The 23,714-nt window shown below is 42.5% G+C and overlaps 1 protein-coding gene across 1 annotated transcript in view; it reads right to left on the reverse strand.

The window, feature by feature from the left end:
* Positions 1–23,714, reverse strand: part of ARHGEF7 (Rho guanine nucleotide exchange factor 7) — a 217,660-nt gene that overhangs the window by 167,853 nt on the left and 26,093 nt on the right. The window contains 1 exon segment of the mRNA XM_077482884.1: positions 550–634. Within this exon segment, the coding sequence (XP_077339010.1) occupies positions 550–634 (85 nt within the window).

The following is a 23,714-nucleotide window of genomic DNA, read 5'->3' on the forward strand; positions in this document are numbered from 1 at the left end:
CGAGTGCCCACAGCAAGAATGCCGGTGCCGCGAGCGGAGGGAGAACGAGGGGGGGCTTCGTTCTCCCGCATCGCTGGACCCTGGGACAGGTAAGTGTCCGATTATTAAAAGTCAGCAGCTGCAGTATTTGTAGCTGCTGACTTTTACATTTATTTTTTTAGGGGGCACCCCACTTTAAGCTTAATACACAGAGTTTTTTGGGTTGAAAGGAAAAAAAAAAATATGGTTAGCTCCGGTCAGAATATGTTCCAAAATATCTGAAACTAAATATCTGCCAAACATCCGGCTTCTGTCGGACAGGGTGCCATACACACAGGCCAAACGTGGGCCATTTTTTTTTTAACCAGCCGATGTCTCCTAACATTCAGCCCATGTGTACGGGGCTTCAGTGTGTGGTTTATGTCTGCAATCTGCATGACAAAAGATAGAAACCCCTTACTAATATGTAAAAGAATAAGAAAGTTTTTCAGTGTTATACAATAACTAAAGGAAGATTTCTTCACACAAGACAAACTATAAAAATGCCATTTCTTGACAGACCGTACATACCTGCTGTGACTTTATTTAGGAGAACAAGGGAATTCAGCACCTTGGTAAAGTTTTGTCCTTGATACAGGTCATTGGCTTCAAATGTCTGAAATACAAAAACAAGGTGGTCATTTATCCTGCACAACATTTCTAGAAATTTGAATGCTCAAGCCTGTCTCAAATTCAGGAAAGGAACTTTTTTCATCTTAAAATATTATCACATCAACATTTTTAATGAGCAAAAGTACTAAGAGCTAAAGTGACTGGAGACCTTGGGCTGGCTGGATCGGAAATAAATATGTACACCGAGATTACTTTTTGATCTGTAAGGTAAAAGACCTTGTAGTACTACATTGTTTCTTTAGATATTGTATTGCTTTGAATGGTATTACACTTATTTTTTTTGTTATGCTTACTCTTAAAACGAAATAAAAATGTATTAAAATAAAATAGCTCTAGGAGTGAGCAACAATGAATGGATGAATCATTTCAGCAATGAATGTGCACTATATTTTAAACACAAAGAATGTTACAATATTACAGACTCATATGAAAGCCTATATATCTAAAAAGAAAAAGAAAAAACACCACATCCTATAAAAGTACAAACAAACCTGTCCATGACTCATGCCAGCAGTTTAAACTTTTATATATTCTGAATTTTTATTGAACATGCTAAAAGAATATTCTATTAACAATTGTCATTTCATGCAGAAGCCAACTAGATTTCAACTGTCCTATTTCTAAGTCTGAACACTTAGAGCGGCAACACCACCCCACCACAGCTTTTAATAGGCTGTATTCGCTACACCTATTTCACTACTGTAACATGAAGACTGTAGAATACAAAAATGTATGAACCAGAAATAGCACATAAAAATAAATAAAAATCAAACACAAAAAGCAACTAAACCTTCATGGTGGATTTTCAGAAAAGCGATGGCGTTCGCCAAATCTCATCCAGCAACAAAATGAATAACAGGACGTTCCAGCTTTTCTGTGCGCTTCCTGTCTCATTGGGCATATAGGCAGAGATGCCTTTCTAGGCACAATGTGATTGGTGGAAACAGCCTACCCCAATCTAGAAAAACAGTTCCTTAAAACTGAATGGAAACTCGGCTAGAAGAGAGGGTAGGGACATATGCCTTTCCAATGTACACACTGCCTTCACTTCCCACTTAAAAATAACAGGAAAAGGTAGAGAGAAAAAATTGTTCAGTCTCTATCACGATTCCACAGATACAAGAGTAACCGTTCCCTCAGAAATGGGAAGTATTACTAAAATTCATTCATTAAAACAATGACAGGAACAGAGACTGGAGTAAGGACAAAAGACATAAAAGGAAGTGAACTGGAGGTCAGTGTCTGAATAGGAAGGTAATCAAAAGCATTTTACAACAAATAGCTCCATACCTAAAACAAACAAATGAATGCCTTCCTAATACTCCAGTAACAGTCGTGTAATGAGTATTTTTTTTTGTTTTATACATCCTGTAACTTAAAGTTTTTAATAGGCTAAGATGCCTCTATCAATAAAGGAACCCTTTCATACAAAGGCTGTGCTAAAGCAGCACTGTGCTGATTATTACCAACAGTAATGATGGTTAATGCGATTTAAAGGTTGTGATTTTAAATAATAGCAAGAAAAAAAAAACACACACAACAAACATGTTCTACTGCCTTGGTCCTATTCTTTTTGGGTCCCCCGCCCGTGGTCCTGCCTCCGTTTCCCCTGATAAGTGCCTCCAATAGCAAGTCTCGAGCAGGCTCACTCCCAAGACACGCTCCTGTGAATGGCCTTTGCCTCCCACTGCTGTGCGAGCCAATAAGGACAGAGAGAGACCCAGGAAAGCCGCTGCTCTCATGCACATCACTGGGTCGAAATGGGGCTCAGGTAAGTATAAGGTGGAAGCTGTCCCAGAAGGTTTTTTACCTTCATGCATAGAATTCATGAAGGTAAAAAAACTTCTGCTATCAGAACCACTTTAACCACTTGCTTACTGGGCACTTAAACCCCCCTCAGTCCCAGACCAATTTTCAGCTTTCAGCGCTGATGCACTTTGAATGACAATTGCGCGGGCATAGAACACTGTACCCAAATGAAATTTTTATCATTTTTTTCCCACAAATAGAGCTTTCTTTTGGTGGTATTTAGTTACAGCTCGGAGTTTTATTTTTTGCTAAACAAACAAAAAAAGATGCAAAAAAAAAAATCATGTTTTAATAGTTTGTTATAAAATTTTGCAAACGGGTCATTTTTCTCCTTCATTGAAGTGCGCTGATTAGGCGGCACTGATGGCTGCATTGGTGGGCACTGATGGGCTGCATTGGTGGGCACTGATAAGGCTGCACTGGTGGGCACTGATAAGGCTGCACTGGTGGGCACTGATAGGCATAGTTAAGGCGGCACTAATAGGCACAGATAAGGCGGCACCGATGAGCACAGATAAGGCGGCACTGATGGGCAAAGATGGGCACAGATAAGATGGCATGGATGGGTGGCACGGATAAGTGGCATGGATGGGTGGCACGGATGGGCACTGATAGGTACCACTGATAGATGGGACTGATGGGCACTGATAGGTGGCACTGCTGGGCACTGATGGGCGGCACTGCTGGGCACTGATGGGCGGCACTGCTGGGCACTGATGGGCGGCACTGGGTCGCAGCACCTTTGAGGCAGATTGTGGGCACTGTGGGTGGCACTGTTGGTGGCACTGCTGGATGGCACTGTGGGTGGCATTGTGGGTGGCACTGTAGGTGGCACTGTGGGCACTAATGGGGGCACTGATGGGGGGCACTTACTTTTATTCAGGATGGCACGGCGGTGGGCAGGTGGGCACTGGCAGGGGGCAGGTGGTCAGCTGTATTGCTGGCCGTGATCGGGACTGATGTCCCGATCACGGCCGCCGGTGATCGGCTTTTTTTTTCTCTCCTCGCGCTGTCAGCGCGAGGAGGAATAATAGCCGATTACCGGCTCCGTTCTATCACATGATCAGCTGTCATTGGCTGACAGCTGATCACGTGATAAGGGGTCGGGATCGACCCCTTGCACGGATCGGTGATCAGGCGAGTCTCACGGACTCGCCGATCACAGAGGGCGCCGCGCGCGCCCCTCAGGGGGCGCGCAGGCCGCTCGTATCCGGGACGACGTCAATAGACGTAGTCCCGGAAATGTGGGTCCGCGCTGATGCCGTCATTTGGCAATAGTGCGGATCCCAAGTGGTTAAAGAGGTTCTAAAGGATTTTTTTATTTTTTATTTTTAAATAACAAACCTGTTATAATTACCTCTGTGCAAGAGCGGCCCTGATCCTCCTCTTCTGGGGTCGCTCAGTGGCGCTCCTGGCTCCTCCTCTTCTCAAGTGTCCCTACGGAGAGCTGCACTCCCTGAAGGCACTCGTCCGGGCGCGTTCTTGAGTCCTGCTGCTGCATCGATTGACAGACAGCAGGATTCGCCCCCCGACTCCCGTGTCACTGGATTTGATTGACAGCAGCGGGAGCCAATGGCTCCTGCTATCAATCTATCTATGAGGACCCGAGACAGTGGCTAAAGCTGCTGTGCTCATCCCCGTCGCTGGAACGATCAGGTTCAGGTAAGTAAAAGGGGGGCTCTGGGGGGCTCCTGCACTATAGAAGGTTTTACAACCCCTTTAAACTCTCAGGTTTTAAGCACTTTCAGTAGCTAATTTAATCACTGAGCGTGCAGCTTCTTCATCTTTTCATCCTTGCCTACGTTACACTTAAAGATTTTGCCATAACAGCTGTCTCAGGGTGGCACCTATGTCTTACAGCCTCCTATGAAGCCACTCTTGTATGCATAGACTAAAGTTGTGTCTCCCTACACTGTGTGCATCAAGAGAAACTTACAGCCCCACAGCCTAGTTTGGCACGACACGCCCCGGTTTCTCCCCCTCTCTTTTCTAAGCTAACATACTGTCTCAAGACTGCTCTGTCAACTGTTAATTCTTTCCTGTAAAGACCAGAAGTTCAGGGAAGCAGCACAGAGAGCAGGAGCCAGCAACATTGAAATGTATAAACTGCTAGTGCTTTGATTGTGCTCTGATCTGTCCCAGAGGAAGACAGCAGATTTCAAATTCACTGGCTGCCTGGGTAGTGATAGCTTATACCCCACCGAGGTAAGCAGCGACAGGGAGGGTGTTAGTTCACCTTTTCTTTTTGTGAAAAGGTTAATGTACACTTTGAGCGTCTAAGAGCCGGTTCACACAGGGGCGACTCAGATCCGACTTCAGGTTGCCCCTAGTCGCCTCAGGTCGGAAAACATTTAAAAATCAATGTAAGTGAACGAGAGCCGTCTTAATGCACGCTACTGAAGTCGCTCTGACTTCAGAAGAGGTTCATGTACTACTTCTATCCGACTTGTACCCATTGATTTCAATGGAGGTCGCCTCCAAGTCGGATCTCCGTCTATACGGAGGAGAAGAAGAAGGAAGAAGGAGAAGGAAGGAGGAAGAAGGAAGAAGGAAGAAGGAAAAGAACGGAAGGCGGCGGCAGTGACAGAAGACCGGGCCACCGCTAGTAAAATAGCTGGAAGAAGAAGCGGTGGCCCGGCAAGAAGAACCAAAGAGGGGGACAAGACCCCCGAAGTCGGAAGAAGAGGGCGGCAGTGAGGAAGAAAGCCGGGCTCCTCTGCTAGTAAAAGAGCTAGCTGAAGATAGCGGAGGAGTCCGGCGAGAAGACCCCCCAAGAGGGAAGACCCCCGGAGCTGTGCAATAAAATATTTTATCTTGTGTGTTGTGTTTTTTTTTACTTTATTTTACAGGTGAATGGGTAGGGGTACATTGTACCCCATACTCATTCACATAGGGTGGGGGGCCGGTATCCGGGGCCCACCTTATTAAAGGGGGCTCCCGGATTCCGATAAGCCCCCCACCCGCAGACCCCGACAACCAACGGCCAGGGTTGTCGGGAAGAGGCCCTTGTCCTCATCAACATGGGGAGAAGGCGCTTTGGAGTGGGGGGGTGCACAGCCCCCGCTTCTCCAAGGCACCCCCCATGTTGAGGGCACGCGGCCTGGTATGGCTCAGGAGGGGGGGGTGCTAGCTTGTCCCCACACCCTTTCCTGGCTGCCCGGGTAGCGTGCTCGGATAAGGGTCTGGTATGGATCTGGGGGGGACCCCACGCCGTTTTTTCGGCGTAGGGGGTTCCCCTTGGAATCCATACCAGACCTAAGGGCCTGGTATGCTCTCGGAGGGGGAACCCACACCAAATTTTTTTCATAAATTTGGCGTGGAGTTCCCCCTTCAGAGCTCATTCTCTGATTGCCCACGGCAAAAGTCGCCTGGCCTGGGGCGACTTAAAGTCATGTTGTAAGTCGCCCCAGGTCGTGTCTAAGTCGTGTTCAAGTCGTGTTCAAGTCGTCTCCAAGTTGCCTCATAAAGTCGTCCTGGAAGTCATGTCGCCCCTGTGTGAACCGGCTCTAAGTGCGATCAACTTTGTTTTTGTTTGTTTTTAATGTCCGATATATTTTCTCTAGGCATGACAGCCAACCACTTTTTTTTTTAAAACATTTTGAGCAGACAAAAATAAAATCCTTAAATCAGACCCAAAAGCTACATCTCATAGAAAAAGCTTACCAGGTGCAAAGAAAAACCTGACTATAACACACAGGAGCAAATACTTTGTAAAAATGATAATATTGTTGTCTTTATCATTTGGAAAGATGTGCGCCGGTTCCAGTTACAAGCCATGTATTACAAAGTAAACCAAATGAGCACACCTTATAGCTGTATCATATTGTAAAATTAAACTAGTAAGTGGAAAAAAAAATAATAATTATATATATATATATATATATATATATATATATATATATATATATATATATATATATATATATATATATATATACATATACATATACACACACACACACACACACACACACATTTATATTTATTATTACCGTATTTCTTTTTTTTAACACTTACTAGTTTAATTTTACACACTGAATTTTATGCTGGCTTCAGAATAAGCAGCACATAGTATGCCCTCACAGAACAAAGCAGAAAAACGTATACGTCTTTCATCCGTTCCACATATCACTCAGCATTTATGCCTTTTTAAACTTTCAACGTAAACACAATAGAACATTGCTATCAGATCTGTGACCTCATGCACATGGCCGCCTGGGGTCGTATGACATAAATTTAGGCAGATTTCCCAGCCCAGGAGTCTCAAATGCTGTGTACAGACACCCAAAGACAGGGGCGGCTGTGCCTATGATATGTGCTATATGATGGCAATATACATAAACATGCAAATAAGTAGCCCTGTCAGGCTGGTTTAGTTTACATGGTATAAAAATGCTTATGAATTTATTTATTCTCGGTTTGTCAAGTTCTGTATGCGATTAATCTCAATAAAAATGTGTGTGTTTGATGCATTTCAGTGCATTTTCATCTGTTTTTTTCTTCATCTCATTTGAGGACATGAGCGTTCCAATACGTTTTGCCGCATTTGATACAAAAAAAAAAAAAATGCAAAAACACGTTCTTCTTTTGTTACCTGCAATGCTGTGAACTATTCTGATGCAGAATAAAAAAATGCACTGGATTTCATCAGCCCATGGACTGTCTGCATCCAGGGTTTTATGTAAGCATCAGTGCATACCCGCATACAGCAACTGCTTCTTATGGGGAGCTGTACCCGGCACCTGTGGCTCCCAGGTAGAGAAATACAACTGGATTGTACACCGTACGATTCCAGGTAGCTGTGTGCACGAAGCCTATAAGCAGCAAAGGCAACAAATACAATGTGAGGGCTCCAGATTTAAAGGACCACAGCTTACCATTGGGCTTGACTGGGCTCAAGCCCATGGGCCCCGCCCATTTACATTTTAAGTACCGTATTTTTTGCTCCATAAGATGCCCCCCCCCCCCCCAAAAAAACGGGGGAAAGTTCCTGTGCGTCTTATAGAGCGAATATTGAGCAGGAGTCGCCGCTGCTGCCACTCGCTCTGTGCACACACGGGACACGCCACCTACTTGGTCCGGCCTCACTCACTCCAGCTAACCAGAAGCCAGCCCCGCCCGAGGCAATGCCGTGTTGCTCTCAATTGCAGCGCCACTAGCCGGGGTGACACGAGAGTCTACTGTTAGTATTACCAATCACGGCCATCCACCCCATGACGTTCCTGAGGACACCTTCCTTCTGAGCTTTTGCGAGCCAATGGGGGCAGAGTGAGGCAGGGCCAACTGCCAGAATGAGTGGGATGGGCAGTGAGATGGAGAAGGGTCATGTGTGTTTATAATACTGAAATAGATGGTATGTATACTATGGGAGTATTTATGTGGAGATCATGCTAGGTGCTTAGATAGATGGGATGAGACACGGCTAACTACACTGCTTCTCACCTTCTTTTCTTACTATTTAAATATCTTTGTATTGTTACATTGTATTATCTTGTATTATGACAGTGGTGTGTGCATACTGGGCTATATATATATCCATAGGAACATGAGTGACGCATGGGAGATCTACATTGTATGGCCTTATAAGATCCAATTACTCGCTCATCAGATTATACTCACATAAACACTGGGATATCTTTATTTATTCTAGGAATATATAGCACTGGCTAACATACTGTCCACTGGCTAATGTACATTTTATTTGCCAGGCTTCTGTATGGGTCAGAATATTTTTTTTCTTGTTTTCCTCCTCTAAAACCCAGGTGCGTCTTAAGGTCACGTGTGTCTTATGGAGCGAAAAATACGTTTATGTATCATTTTGTTCTATTTAAAGTAATGTATAGAAGGTAGGGCCCGAAAGTGACTCAAGCCCAGGGGCCCCCACCACCCTAAGTCCTGCCCTGGTCACATGAGAAAACGATCCAGCCAAAGAAAAAAAAAAAAAAAGGACTATTCTGTTTCATCACGTTTGCCATCTACTGATGCTGAAGTTGTTCGGGCTCATAACATCATTTAGGAAAGGCCTTTAACATGCATACACAGGTACGGTTATTATAAACGATACATAGGTGACCAGTTGGTAAGTAGTGGAACAGAGCAACACTCAATATTGGCTTTAATGTATAGTTTATATCAGCCTCTCTCAACACAGAGGAACCCTTAAAATAGTTCTCCGGTCTCGGGAACCCCTGATAAAAATTAGGACTCTACAACTCATGACACATTAGTGTGATGGTCAGTGTGAAGAATGCTCCTTACACTTGTGGTCATTGGGAAGAATTCCCCCCTGACAGAAAGCTAAAATGATCAATGGTGTCAGTGGGAACTTATCTGAGAGGCAGAAATTGCCTAATACTCAAGGAACCCCCCCTCAAACTCTAGAGGAACCTTAGGGTTCCGCGGAACCCTGGTTAAGAATCACTGGTTTATAAACTCGCTGGTGTACTACCCTGGTCATGTGGTAAAAACTGCTATACTATATAAGAATAGAGATATTAGGACAGTTTTGCTATTTGTTATCTTTTAAGTACTGGCACAGATATAAGTAAATCAATGTATTTGGAGATGTACATTTACAATTATCAACATAAGAATTACTGTTATACGGTGTATGAAAGCCAACAAACCAAACTGGATGTGGTACAAAGCTTTCATACAATGTTCCCACAGCTTCAACAGGTTAGGTTTACAGTAGACCAATACTGTGGGAACATAACTCACAAAGCCTATAAAAGCTGCTCTAAGCCACTATTCAGCTATTGTTCAGACTTTTGAAAGCATTTAGTGTAAAGAAACTGCTTTTTATGCTTTTATGTACTGAAAGCTATACATGAATAAGAGACACTATTTTGTATGCAGACAACACAACAAAAACTTGGCTACTGTAGTTGACTTGTATATAAACCCAACAAGCAAAACTGTAGTTTATTGTAGCTTACCAGTTCTTAGATGTGGTGGCTGCATTTGTTTTCTTTTGTCAGGCTTTATTTTATTTTTACCTGGTAATCCTTGCCTGTACACACTGTCTGTCCTAAGGTGGCAACACTCACTCACTGCACTGTATCTAAGGAGGGGCAGAGTTGCAAAGAAAGACAAGACTAAAGAACATATCCCCTCTCTTCCATAACATAGTAAGGAGGTGTTCTGCGGTCTCGAGAGAGTACTGAAAGTTATCAGCTCACAAGATTTCTGGCAAGATAAACAAGTATTCTTTTTTACTTGAGAAAGAGATAAAACAAAAACTTCCAATAGTTTTATACCTAAAGAAAAGGTTCAGCTTTTATAACATTTTCTACCGCAAGAGGATCTTCTTCCCATCCTCCACTGTCACAGGTAAAAAAGTTCTGTGAATGGGAGAACTACAACTACAGTCAGCCATTGCGACTGATGCCTTGTAGCACTCAATGAACTACCAGGGTGCTGATGAGCGCTCTAAATACTGAATGACAGGAAGCATCAGTGAACTAACAGCTAAACTGACAGTATGCAGGAGCCTGAGATTGCACCCATGATCTGCTGATTGTGCATGCAATGCTTTACAGGCTCTTAATAACAAAATAATATGAACATACTTTTTTTTACCTGCAAAAAGAGGTGCATTTGTTTTTAAACTTGAACATATCCTTTAAACAGTTCAAAAGGGTGTAACTAAGAAGTTCAGGTTTGTGTTTATATACACTTTAAGAATTTGTCTGCCAATACTACCTTACCTCAGGATAAATAGAACAAGTGAAAGCATATACCTTAACACCTGTAAAAGTTATCATGGTATAACTTTGCATTAATTATTGCACTTATTTTCTTACATTTTAACTGCTAGACACAGCAAGGTCTTTATTACTCCATCAAGTCTCTCTGTGCCTCATTCAAATGCAAAACATATTGCCACATTGCGAAAAAAAAGGTCTTTGAGAACACCCTGTGGGAAGGGAGAAACGTGTCAGACGCAGCTTGCAGCACTGCGGTGACATCACGTGCAACATTAATTGCAGTTAGGTTGTCAGAAAACCTACTTATTAATGTACTGGTAATTGATTGATGTTCATCCATTTGCCCTTCACCTTGGAAGGATTGATTTTATGATTGGAACTCTGTAAAGACTGATTTTCTACATATCTGCACATGTTTAAGCTTTAACTGGCTACATCCTTGATATATTTTTTCATTTTGCCCCCCCCCATCACTGCTGGCAATGCCCCCCCCCCTTTACCGCCGGCACCGCCCCCCCCCCCCCCTCACCGGAAGAGACAGGAGAGCGGAGGACAGACATCCAAGCCCCTGTGGGCACCAGGCGATCTCCCGGCTGGGCAGCCTGACACTGCTCCTGACAGGATGGGATAACATCAGGTAAGTCTGCATTATGGACAATGGTCACTCTGCATTTATGGGCAATGGTTAGGCTGCATTTCTTTGGCACTGCAAAATATTTTAGTACACCATTTGGTTCAGAATATTTTTTTTTCTCATTTTCCTCCTCTAAAACCTAGGTGCATCTTATGAAACGAAAAATAAGGTCATTTTGTATTCACTACAGTTGCACTTTATTGTATTTATTCAGGGTGTCAGCGCTGTGGTACTTATACCCTTTTTTCCATATTACCACATTAGCTTAACCCTCTGATCTGCATATAGCAGTGTCAAAATTTTCATTTAGAAAATGTTAAAGATGTTACGCCAAGTATATAGATACCAAACATGTCATGCTTTTAAATTGCGTCCGCCCGTGGAATGGTGCGAAACTACGTTACCTAAAGATCCCCATAAGCAACACTTTAAAAGCCACTTTAGGATTTACACAGGAGGTCTGGTGCTAGAATTACTACCCAAGCTGACATTCGGAGTGATAACTCACATGTGGAATGATTGCGGTTTGTGTGCTTGCAGACCTGCCGCATGCACTCGCCATTGCACGCTAGCACAGGGTGGGCGCTTTAAAATTTCTTTTACAAACTGTAGCAAAAAAAAAAAATATCCCTTCACTTTCATGGTTGTCACAGGGAATATAAATATCCACTGGTAGCAACAGGTACTCTTTATGGAGAAATCTGGGGTCTAGTAGATCCCTGCTCTGCCCTTAAAAGCATTTGATCACACCAAGATTGGTATGATCAAATGCTTTACATTTTTAGAAATGGTTCTGCTTATATCCAGGGAAACCAGAAGTGATGTATGCTCATCGCTTTCAGTTTTCTACAGCACAGAAGCGAATAGAGCTATCCCAGTCCCTGTTTACTCCTATGATGTCGGTTGGGTCTTCCGGTGGGACAGGTGATCCCATGAATGTGGCAGACGTCCCCTCCCACTGCTTGTACAAGCAATCCCGCAGCTAATTAGCCACTAGGATTGCTTTTACAAGAGAGCCGACTGTCAGCTCTAAAAAAAAACTGTACCAGTGTGATGGCTGCAACTTCTGATATAACGAAGTGTATATAAAGTGAGAAAAAAAAACGCGCTATCCACAAACAACAAATAAATATTAGCTGCCAGCACCGCAGACTTACTGCAACAAACAAAATGGTGTAATAATAAAAAAGGTGCAGCGCTTAGATTATATATATGACAATATCTATATAATCTTTTACCAGTGTAAATAATATAATCAACTTTAATAGTGAAAAAAACTTTGCATAAATTAACACTATTAATGATTTAGACAACACTATATCCAAATAAAAAAAAAATAAAAAAAATTGATATACGTATATCCACCAAAGTGAACGTGTTAAGAGTCCATAAGTGAAACAATATGGTGACAAAGTGCAATATCTTGAGAAGTTATAGTGACTTCCGTGAATGCATTGCAGAAATCCACCACCACTTGAGAGGAGGCTTACCAGATGTAATGGACCCAGTTAGGTATATACCTAGTGAGTCACACAAGTTTATTGATGTAAATCCACACGAAAAAACAGCTGGCAAAACTTGTAACTTCTCATGGGTATCAGAGTAGACAGAGAGATGACCCAAAAATAGATGAAATGGCTATCCACCTTTTGGGGTGACTGAGGACAGAGATTCTTCCACGTATATTATAGTCCATCTATCTAGCAATGTACCGGTACGTTGCTGGCCGTCAAATGGTTAACAAAAGAGCATACATGCCATACAAGTATGTATATATCAGTCAATCACATGGCATCAACTCAATGTATTTAGGCACCTAGACATGGTGAAAATGACTTGCTGCAGTTCAAACCGCAAAGTTTTAAAGTGATTTTGAACATGGCATGGTTGTTGGTGCCAGACGGGGTGGTCTGTGTATTTCAAAATCTGCGGATCTACTGGGATTTTCACATATAACCATGTCTAGGGTTTACAGAAAATGGTATGAAAGAGAAAATATCCAGTAAGTGACAGTTGTGTGGATGAAAATGCCTTGTTGGTTTCAGAGGAGAAACAGCAGACTGGTTTGAGATGACAAAAAGGTAACAGTAACTCAAATAACCACTTGTTACAACCAAGGTATGTAGAATACCATCTCTGAACACACAAGACTTTGAACATTGAAGCAGATGGGCTACAGCGGCAGAAGACCCACCGGGTGCCACTCCTGTCAACTAAGAACAGGAAACTGAGGCTACATTTCACACAGGCTCACCAAAACTGCACAATAGAAGATTGGAAAAACATTGCCTGGTCTGATGAGTCTCAATTTCAGCTGCAACATTCAGATGGTAGGATCAGAATTTTATGTAAACAGCATGAAAGCATGGAGCCATCCTGCCTTGTGCTAATATGAAGGGACTCCGATGTCATCTTAAAGAAAAGCACATGAATACATGAAAATGGAAGGGAATTGAAAGTAAAGATAGAGATGAGATTTTAATCCTTCCAAGAAACTTTACTTAACTTTATGTCATTTCACAAGCAATGACATGAACATACATTTGCATAAAAGGGCAATGCAGTGTGCATGAAAATGCATGTTTAAATACACATTAATGCCTGTGTATTTTTGATGTGTTGCAGTGAGTTTTTATGCAGTATGGTTTGAAAGGACTCTGGCTTCAGTAGAGTTTATGTTGCTATCTTTCCTTGGCCTAAATGTCACTATTTTTGATTGTAGGACAGATGCCAGGCGTGCTTTTATTGTGGTTTGCACATCCGCCTTGTAGAATTGTATAATGTTGCCTGGGATTACTGTGCTGCCTCTAGATTGGTTAATCAGCAGGGAGTTGATTATATGGCCCGAGGACCTGGGAAGTAGAGTTTGGCCAGCTCCTGGGCCCCACTTTGGGCTGCCCTCCCTGCAAGGCTCAGCCAGGTCACCATGCAGAGCCAGGGCTTACTGTCAGCTCTCCTCCATGCACTGTCCACAACATCTTCCTGGCCAGCCAATCACAGCAGCCACCGTCCCCAGCTCACCTCCCAACTAGGGGCTGGTCAAAAGGGGACAGGAAGTTCCAGCCAATGAAGAGGCTGCCCAATCATTTTGATACCTGGCCACTGGAGGAGAGAAGGTGAGGAGCTCAGTTTGCGGCTGGCTGTGAAGTTGTTCATGCAGGGTGCCACTGCCATCAGTGGATGGGAATGGAGGGAGCATGGGAACACAGGCTCTTTGTCGAGCCCTGTATAAAAATATGCTACCAAAATATGAAAGTGTGCTAAAAAAAAAAAAAAAAAAAAAAGCCAACATTGCTCCTTTTTCTTCTTGCAGGAGGCTGACATTATGTTGAAGCCCAGAGCAACCTCTCCATGGTCCCACATGCTTTGTGTCACTTTTTTTCAATTCAAATATGTACATTTCCTGCCTTGATTGTAGAGCTGCACGATTCTGGCCAAAATGAGAAAAACTATTTTTTTGCTGAGCATAAAAAGATCACAATTCTTGCAACGTAAAATCTTTTACATTATACAATTATACAAATGTAGATTGTACATTATACAAAAAAAAGGGCTAACTACTGGTTAGTTTTTTTTTTTTAATTCATTAACCACTTAACGACTTAACGACCGCCGCATGCCATTGTTCGTCATCACAATGGCATGTACAGGCACAAGCACGCACAAGCATGTACATGTACGTGCCTGCCTTCCAGCTGGATGCGGCGGTCCGTTTTGCTTCAGGAGCGATCCGGGATGAGGGGATGGCCGTTGGTTTCTGGCCATCCCCTCTCGATCGCTCCTGGCGAATGAGAAGCTTCCTCTCACTGTGTATTGTATACACAGGCAGGGAGGAAGTGATGTCATTCTCCTCGGGGCGGTCTTTTTGACCGGACTACGAGGAGAAGACTAAAAGTAAGTGCACCAAACACTACACTAACACTAACTAACACACAGGCACACAAACCCCCACCCCGATCACCCCCCCCCCCCCCAGTCACAGTGTCACTGATTGCAGTGATCATTTATTTACTGATCACTGCATTCAGTGTCAGTTGTAAAAGTAAAAAGTGTCAGGGCAGTTAGTGTTAGGTCCAGGGTAGCCCCCTACCACCCCCCAATAAAGATTTAACCCCCTGATTGCCCTTAGAGTTAACCCTTTCACCCCTTTTGCCAGTGTCACTAAGCAATCATTTTTCTGATCGCTGCATTAGTGTCACTGGTCCTGCTAAGTAGCTAGTTATTTTTTTAGGTTCACCGCCAGGTTTTTATAGTGCTAGGTACCCCGATATACTACCCAATAATGGTTTTAACCCCCTGATTGCCCCTAGTTAACCCTTTCACCAGTGATCACCGTATAAGTGTCACTGGTGACGCTGGTTAGCCAATTAGTTATTTAGGTTCCCCGTCAGGTTTTTATATAGCGCCAGGGACCCCCATATACTACCTAATAAAAATTTGAACCCCCTGATTGCCCCTAGTTAACCCTTTCACCAGTGATCACCGTATAAGTGTTACGGGTGACTCTGGTTAGTTAGTTTGCTTTTTATAGCATCAGGGCACCCACCATTTATTACCCAATAAAGGTTTAACCCCCTGATCATCCGGCGGGTGATATCAATTAGGTTTTAGGGTCAGGGTCTGCGTCGCCCCAGGCAGCGCTAGGCTAGTGCCAGTACCGCTAACACCAACGCGCAAAGCATACACCTCCCGTAGTGGTATAGAATCTGAACAGATCAATATCTGATCTGATCTATACTAGTGTCCCCAGCAGTTTAGGGTTCCAAAAAAACGCATCGTTAGCGGGAACAGCCCAGATACCTGCTAGCACCTGCATTTTGCCCCTCCGCCCAGCCCACCCAAGTGCAGTATCGATCGATCACTGTCACTTACAAAACACTAAACACAACTGCAGCGTTCGCAGAGTCAGGCCTGATCCCTGCGATCGCTAACAGTTGTTTTTGGTAGCGTTTTATATTTAAATCCGGAAGGCAGTGCTTGGTTTTCGGGGTCCCGTACGTGGCTAGGCTCCCAAAAAGTCCCCCACGTGTGGTATCTCGGGAGAAGCAGCAGAATGTATTTTGGGGTGTAATTTGACTTATACCCATAGCATGTGTGAGCAATATATCATTTAGTGACAACTTTGTGCAAAAAAAAAAAAAATTGTAATATTCCTGCAACTTGTGGCAAAATATAAAATATTTCATGGACTCAACATGCCACTCAGTAAATAGCTTGGGGTGTCTACTTTCCAAAATGGGGTCATTTGGGGGGGTTTTGTGTTATTTTGGCATTTTATGGCCTTCGAAACTGTGATAGGTAGTGAGAAGTGAAATCAAAAATTTGCACCCTTAGAAATCCTGAAGGCAGTGATTGGATTTCGGGGTGCCGTACGCGGCTATACTCCCACATATGTGGTATCCCTGTACTCAGGAGAAGCAGCAGAATATATTTTGGGGTGCAATTCCACATACAACTATGGCATGTGTGAGCAATATATAATTTAGTGACAACTTTTTGTAAACTTTTTTTTTTGTGTGTGTCATTATTCAATCACTTGGGACAAAAAAAAAAATATTCAATGGGCTCAACATGCCCCTCAGCAATTTCCTTGGGGTGTCTACTTTCCAAAATGAGGTCATTTGGGGGGGGGGGTTTGTACTGCCCTGCCATTTTAGCACCTCAAGAAACGAGATAGGCAGTCATAAATTAAAAGCTGTGTAAATTCCAGAAAATGTACTCTAGTTTGTTGACGCTATAACTTTTGCGCAAACCAATAAATATACGCTTATTGACATTTTTTGCGATACAGAGGAGGCTAGGGCTAGAATTATTGCTCTCGCTCTACCGATCACGGTGATACCTCACATGTGTGGTTTGAACACCACTTTCATATGCGGGCACTACTCACGTATGTGTTCGTTTCTGCACGTGAGCTTGGAGGGACAGGGCGCGTTTACATTTTTTATTTTTTTCTTATTTTAACTTTTATTATTATTTTTTTCTCTGTGCTTTTAAAAAAAATGTGTCACTTGTAGTCATATTACAAGGAATGTAAAAATCCCTTGTAATAGAAAAAAGCATGACAAGTCCTCTTAAAATATGAGATCTGGGGTCAGAGAGACCTCAGATCTCATATTTACACTAAAATGCAATTTAAAAAAAAAATTTGTCATTTGAAAAAAATTCAAATAAATAAAATGTCCCTCTAAGAGCTATGGGCAATGATTTGGAGACAGGTGGGGGGGGGGCGCCATCTTCCCCTCACTCACCTCCATGTCAGGCCAGGGACAGGTCCGGATCGCCGTTACCCACCTGGCTCCTAACTTTTTTAGCTGGCTCCTAGATTCCAAGCAAATTTGTCAAGCCCTGCCCTAGATTCTAGGTTGACTCCTGTAATGAGTCAGTTTTAGAATTGCTAATCAGCATTGAGTCACCAAGTGGCAAGCAAAACATTTTCATGTGCTGATCAGGTGTTAGGCTAGGTTCACATTTGTGCGTTGTGGGAACGAGTGAAAAAAAAAGCAAAAAAAAAAAAAAAAAGGCATCCCTTTTGCACAGCGTACAGCGGTGACAATAATTGTTAATGTCACCCCAACGCTCCTTGCTAATGCAGGCTATGCATTTTAGTACAGTGCAGTTTTAAAAAAAAAAAAAGGGTCATGCAATTCTTTAAACTGAATGAGCCGTTCTAAACGTGATGTGCAAAAAACACGCGCACAGCATCACTCCTGCATAGATGTGAACAGAACCAAATATCCAGTGAAAAGCTCTGTTCAGTTTATTGGGCCATGTGTGGGGAAGGCATAAAAGATGGATCTCATACTAATATCTAAGTCACTATCTTAGCTTAACCGATTCGTCCCAATGGACAAGGTCCCTCCACAACTATAGGCTTTACATAAAACCAGATGGGAGGACAAAAAGGAGAAGGGAGGGAACCATGAAGGCCACCCCACAGGACGAATTGGAAATGGACCACCAACAACGGAATTCAATTTAAAAGTGTAGACTTTATTGTAGAAAATTACCAAAACAAACAATCAAAAAATAGGCAGGCACAATGGCTGCCTCTCCCAATTTTTTGATTATTGTACAAAATTACCAAAAAAAAAAAAAAAAACATTTTTTGATTGTTTGTTTTGGCAATTTTGTACAATAAAGTCTACACTATCAAATTGAATTCCGTTGTTGGTTCTCCATTTGCAACTCTTGCCCTGTGGGGTGGCCTTCATGGTCCCCCCTTCTCCCCTTTGTCCTCCCAGTATGGGTAAGGGCTTGTGTAACCGTGCATTTTCCTGTATTTGAAAACACAAAATTAAATGAAATGAGCAGATTCCTTTTTACTTTAGTGGCACAGTGAAAGAGACAGCCCAAAGGCTGTTACTTTGGATGCAGCATGTCCCACCGAAATGCTTTTGTGTTGAAGGCAAATCAGGTAAAATACAGCCATTTGCTGTGATTACATTCAAACGCATGCATTCAAACACTGCTGCCTTTTTTTTGTAAATTAACCATTAACTTAAAGTATGCAACCAAAAACATAGTTAAGTAATCACAAGCCCAAGGTTAAAGAATACTTCAACCCTGCCTCACTGGGGCTTTCCACAGAGACAAAAATATGTCTGTACAGTGAAATGATGAAAGTCTAACCTTTCTAGGTTTATTCTGTTTAAATTACCACATTCATTGTGAGAACCTAAGCTACAGGAAGTATAATTAAACATTCATTATTACAGTAAAGGTTACCATAGATCAGTGATGGTGAACCTTGGCACCCCAGATGTTTTGAAACATTTCCCATGATGCTCAACTACATTGCAGAGTGCATGAGCATCATGGGAAATGTAGTTCCAAAACAACTGGGGTGCCAAGGTTCGCCATCACTGCCATAGATGGATCGAAATTCAGCAAGCACCAGCCAAATTACTATCCGTGTGTGGTTGTCCCCATTCGACTCAATGAGCAGCTGCTGAGCATTGTATTCTGACAGCATACAGTCCCGCTGTCATAACACAAAGTCTTGGTGGGTGGGGTTTGGGGGGATTCCTCCATCCACTAGGTTTACGTGAATGGCAAAACGATCTATGGCCAGTTTTAACTAGCCATTAGAAAAAGATGAGGGTTGCCATTTCTGGCTACTTTCTGATTTTACAAGCTGCCCACTATCTCCGGCTTTAATACTCTTTATCACCAATACAGAACAAACATGGTGTGAATTCGGGACTCATTTGCACTGGTGGTCTGTGACCCAAAGTACTGTAACTAGAGGATAACAGTGACAGTCACTTGCAATTTCAGGAGTGCTCATAGCTTTCCTATTATCTATTTTCAATAAGCCATTTCTTTGTTTTTTGGGGGTTTTTTGGTGGTGCATTCCTATTTTCCAACTTGCATAACGTGCGTTTCATCAACAAGTAAATAAGAGGCGTACATCTTTATGTCAGCCTGTAATTCTGTTTTATACAGCTTACTCCTGAACAGTCTTGTATCGAGAGGGTTAATGCTTTGTGCATATTTTTTGACTAATGTTTGGGTGAGCCCGATGACAGAGGACAAGTATGTTCCAACCTTCTAACACAGTAAAGGAAAGTGAAATGCAAAGGCAACTTTGTCTCCCACAGAAATGTTGGTTATCGCCCTAAAGTTGGCCGTCAGCCCAGACTTTCTGCCTCACCTTCTACACTCCTAATGGAATGTTCACTTGCCTATTAAAAAGGTAGACTAATCTCACACCTTACTTATCTTCCCAATGAACTGAAAAGACAAAAAAATAAGTTACAAGCCATTTCAAAAGTACCATTAGCAACCATATGTAGGCCACACTGTTCTAGGCATTTTAAATCAGACTCCCCCTCCACTGTTCTATCCATACTTTTATCTATAGATAATCTGACTTTTGTGTTTAGGAAATACTCAGTCATAGCATACACTTTCATTTTAAAACATCGGCACCGTAATTGCAATACAAAAGATAGGCATTTTTGAAAATCCAATACAAGCCCACTTGAAAGATCTGCTTTTATGTTCTACTTGCTGCCCGCCTGCTGGCCATCTCTTTCCTCAAATTTCTGGATTCCAAACATGCAATGCAGCTTCTCCTCTGCTCATAGCTTTAAACAAAACAAGTTATTTTCCCAAAGTGGGACTTTAAAGAGGAAGTAAACCCTGATGGGTTTACTTCCTCTTTCATTCCCTGCAAAGGCAAAGCATAATGGACTACTATGCATCGCATTGTAGTCCATTATGTGTCACTTACCTGACACAAGAGCCAGCGAAGTCACCGCTGTCCCCTGTAGTCCGGCGCATCCATCTTCTCGGTGGGTCTCGCTGCGCCGCCGCTGTCATTCGGCGAAGCCCCGATGACGTCACTCCCGCGCATGCGCACGGGACCCGCCACTTGCAGCATATCGCCGTTGACCACGGCGCACTCAGTGCGCCTGCGCGCCGCTGTCTTTCGGCAAATATCTCCTTAACGGTTTAGGAGATATTTCTTGGACCTACAGGTAAGCTTTAATCTAGGCTTACCTGTAGTTCAAAGTGTGTTGTAAGGGTTTACAACCACTTTAATGGCAATTTGTCTTCTAACCACAAAGAGCTCTCATGCAACAGTAAACCACCTTGATCCACTGAAAGATTCAAATCTAAAAGCCCATTAAAGCCCCATACACAATATCAGATTTTCTCCTTCAGATTTACCAAAACCATATAATATGAGGTCAAAACTTAAGAGTTTCCATTTGTATGCAATCAGGCAGGCCCTTGCACTACATGGTTTTTGTAAATCTGAAGACAAAACTCTGCAGAAAATCTGATAGTGTGTATGGGGCTTAAGTGTACCCACAACCTCTGCCCAATACCTCTGAAGTTTCAGGCATCGCCATAGTAGATAATATTAAACAAAAATTGTGGGGTCCTATACGCCCTGTGCACTATATAAAATTGTGTTAATATAAATGAGGGTGAAAGAGATACAAGGGGAAGAGCCCAAAGAATCTTATCCCAGACATAGTCAGAGATGGGAGGGCTTTATTGGCCAATATAGATGGACAATGAAATTTATTATTAGTAGTACACAGTCATAGAGACTTATACGTAGCGGATATTAGATCTTTAGTAGCTGTTGCCTGAACCACCCTTAACAAAACTGGGACCGGGGGAAACAAAACAGGAGAAGAAGAAAACTTGGCATATAAACCATGTCGCAGCTGCAAAATTGGTAGAACCATTCAGGGTTCAACGAAAAATTCCCTTACCAAACGATAAAAAGATTTAAGTACACCCCTCTCATAAAGTTGAGAAAGGGTAAGAATACCTGCTTGTTCCCATCGCTGAAAGCCCTGGAGGGTCAATATCTCAAGCAGCCCTTAATTGCCCCACATAGGGCTATATCCTTTTAACAGATTCCTACACCTTGTATACAAGTACCAGGGCGAATATATTAGAATAGGTGGAGCACCCGCATGCCCCCTCCAAAGCTAATAGTGGTTGGCGTGAATACAGACTTGATCGACTTTTCTAATCACGTCCCAGTCTGCCTCCAATAATGAAACCATCTAAAGTCACCAGACCGTGCAGATTAAATTAGTCCCTCTTACAAGGCCTAGTAACCCATGACAACATCACAAAGCAAATTAAAGAATATCTAAAGACTTTTTTTCCCCCTTCATTTTAGATAGAACAAACCCTTTTTCGCATTGACTGCGGCTTTGAAATCGTGTGGCTTCATCTGAAATTGCAAAATTTCAAAGCCACGTCAGTGCAACTTCAAAAATATCTGTGCTGCTTCATGCACAGATGTCTAGCAAGTCGCACCAGATATAAACCGTGTGTTTGCCGGCAATAGGGTGCAACTTGTTAAATCGCATGGCAAGCCGCTCCAATGTGAACGAAGACTAAAGAATGGTTAAAACCCCTTAGATGTCCCATTGGAGGGATTTTCTCTCACTTCCTGTTGTGTAAGCACAAACAGAACGTAAAATAAATTTTCTTTGAAGCAAGGAAAATACCTCTCTCAAGATAGGGTCCTTATTGCAAAATTTCCCCTCTGCTAACAACTCTGAATTTGGATTTTCCCTCCCGTTCATTCCCAGTGAGAGTGGTCACCATGTCCAGTAGAGTGAATACCCTTTAAAGAATCACAGACTATCCAAAAAAATGGGGCTTTGCTTTACCTACGCCAATTTTAACTTTGAAACAAATCAGATTTTGGATACGGACTGTCTGTCACAGATACAAAAACTGGAGCTTCACCAGAATTATAGAGAGGAATTCCCAAATAACCTCCCTTTTAGATCAAATTCACATATTAGAATCTAACCACAAACAATCTATAGCTGCCAATGTAAAAGCAGAGCTGTGTAGGCTGCAATGTGAATAGAAAGTGCAGTCTCTCCACGACAATGGTGTCACTCACATGCTCAAACTTTTAGATTACAGCAAACCAGGAAATTCATGCCCCCCCAAAGAACACTTTCATTGACTTGGCATTAAGCGTCACAACTGATAGGAATTGCAGGGGACTACTGTCCAAAGAAAAAAAAATTAAAATAAATTAAAAAAAAAAAAAAAACAGCCAGCTGAGGCTTACATTTCAGTTATCAGACTTCCTTAAACAATAAGGCATTTTCCAGACAAAGGGTACCTACCTATTTTACTCATCTTAAAGTGTAACTAAACCCAGTACCTTGCATTCACTATATCTGGCCTCCCACAGTACACAGAACATGGAAATGCAGTCATTTTAGTAAAATATAAAACTGCTATAATACCTTTTCTCATCAGCAGCTAGAGCAGTCTTGTGACTTCTATCAGTGTCGGGTTAAAGCTTGTAGGAGGAGTTCTCATTCTCCCACAATTTCTGGACAGTGCTGATCACATGCACTCTCCCATTGAGGAAAAAAAAAAACTCTCTATCAATACACACCAAACCGAGCATGTGCAGCCTGTCCCCTAATGCTTTGTGAATATCAAGTTATCTTTTGGAGACCATAGAAGAGGGAGATGATCAGGAGACAGGACTGAACAGTCTTTTTACACAATGCAAAGGATTAACCCCTTGAGTTCCACATTGAGTATAACAAGCATGTTTTACTGCATAAAAACAGTTTTTACTGTCATGAGTTTAGTAACACTTTAATTGATTGTACTGATTGGTGGTTATATATTATGTCGTCACTGTCTATCGGAGTGTTATAGATAAGAAAAGGAAGAATAGTTCTTTTAAATAGGTTATATTAAGTACACATGTGTATTAATAATAGTTTAGAAGCAAGAGGGTATAGGCACAAGTAGAGGAGAAAAAGACTGGCCAGTCATTATGGGCATTAAGTTAAGGGAATGAAGGGTAAGAGACCATCAAAAATGCCCAGCCTGCTCCTGGCTGAGGACACAAGGGGGTGAGGTCACACAGTGATGTCACTGGGTGGCTCCACCCCTTGGTTAACAACTGTCAGACAGGAGCATTTTTTTTTCCTTTCTTCAGGTCGGCCGCAAGTGGCATAATCGATGATGGATCTACACCAGTGGACTTTTGCAAAGTCGCATGACAGGTCATACCCCATCATTTCCAATGAGTACTATTCATATATGTGCGAGTTCAACGTAGTGCCTGCACAACTTTGGTCTGACTTTGATGCGACTTGAGGTCCACAGACCTCAAAATTACACAGACATTGCTGCAAGTCATGGCAAAATTGTGTCAAAGTTGCAGCAAAAATTATGGCAACATTGCTCGACTTCCAGGTTGCACAAGTGTGAAAGGGGCCTAACAGTCCTCAAACCGACACCAGCAATGCAATAGCATTTTTTTTTCTTCACCGACACTGATATAGCACCATTTTCCCCCTTAGCTGCACTGCAAATACTGGGGGAATTTTTCCCCTTTCAGCGACACCAACATGTGGACATTTTTTCCTTTCAGTTTTACCAAT

Source organism: Lithobates pipiens, unplaced genomic scaffold (genome assembly GCF_037356315.1).
Source record: "Lithobates pipiens isolate NorthernLeopardFrog02 unplaced genomic scaffold, aLitPip1_a1.2 Scaffold_16, whole genome shotgun sequence".
NCBI classification, from domain to species: domain Eukaryota; kingdom Metazoa; phylum Chordata; class Amphibia; order Anura; family Ranidae; genus Lithobates; species Lithobates pipiens.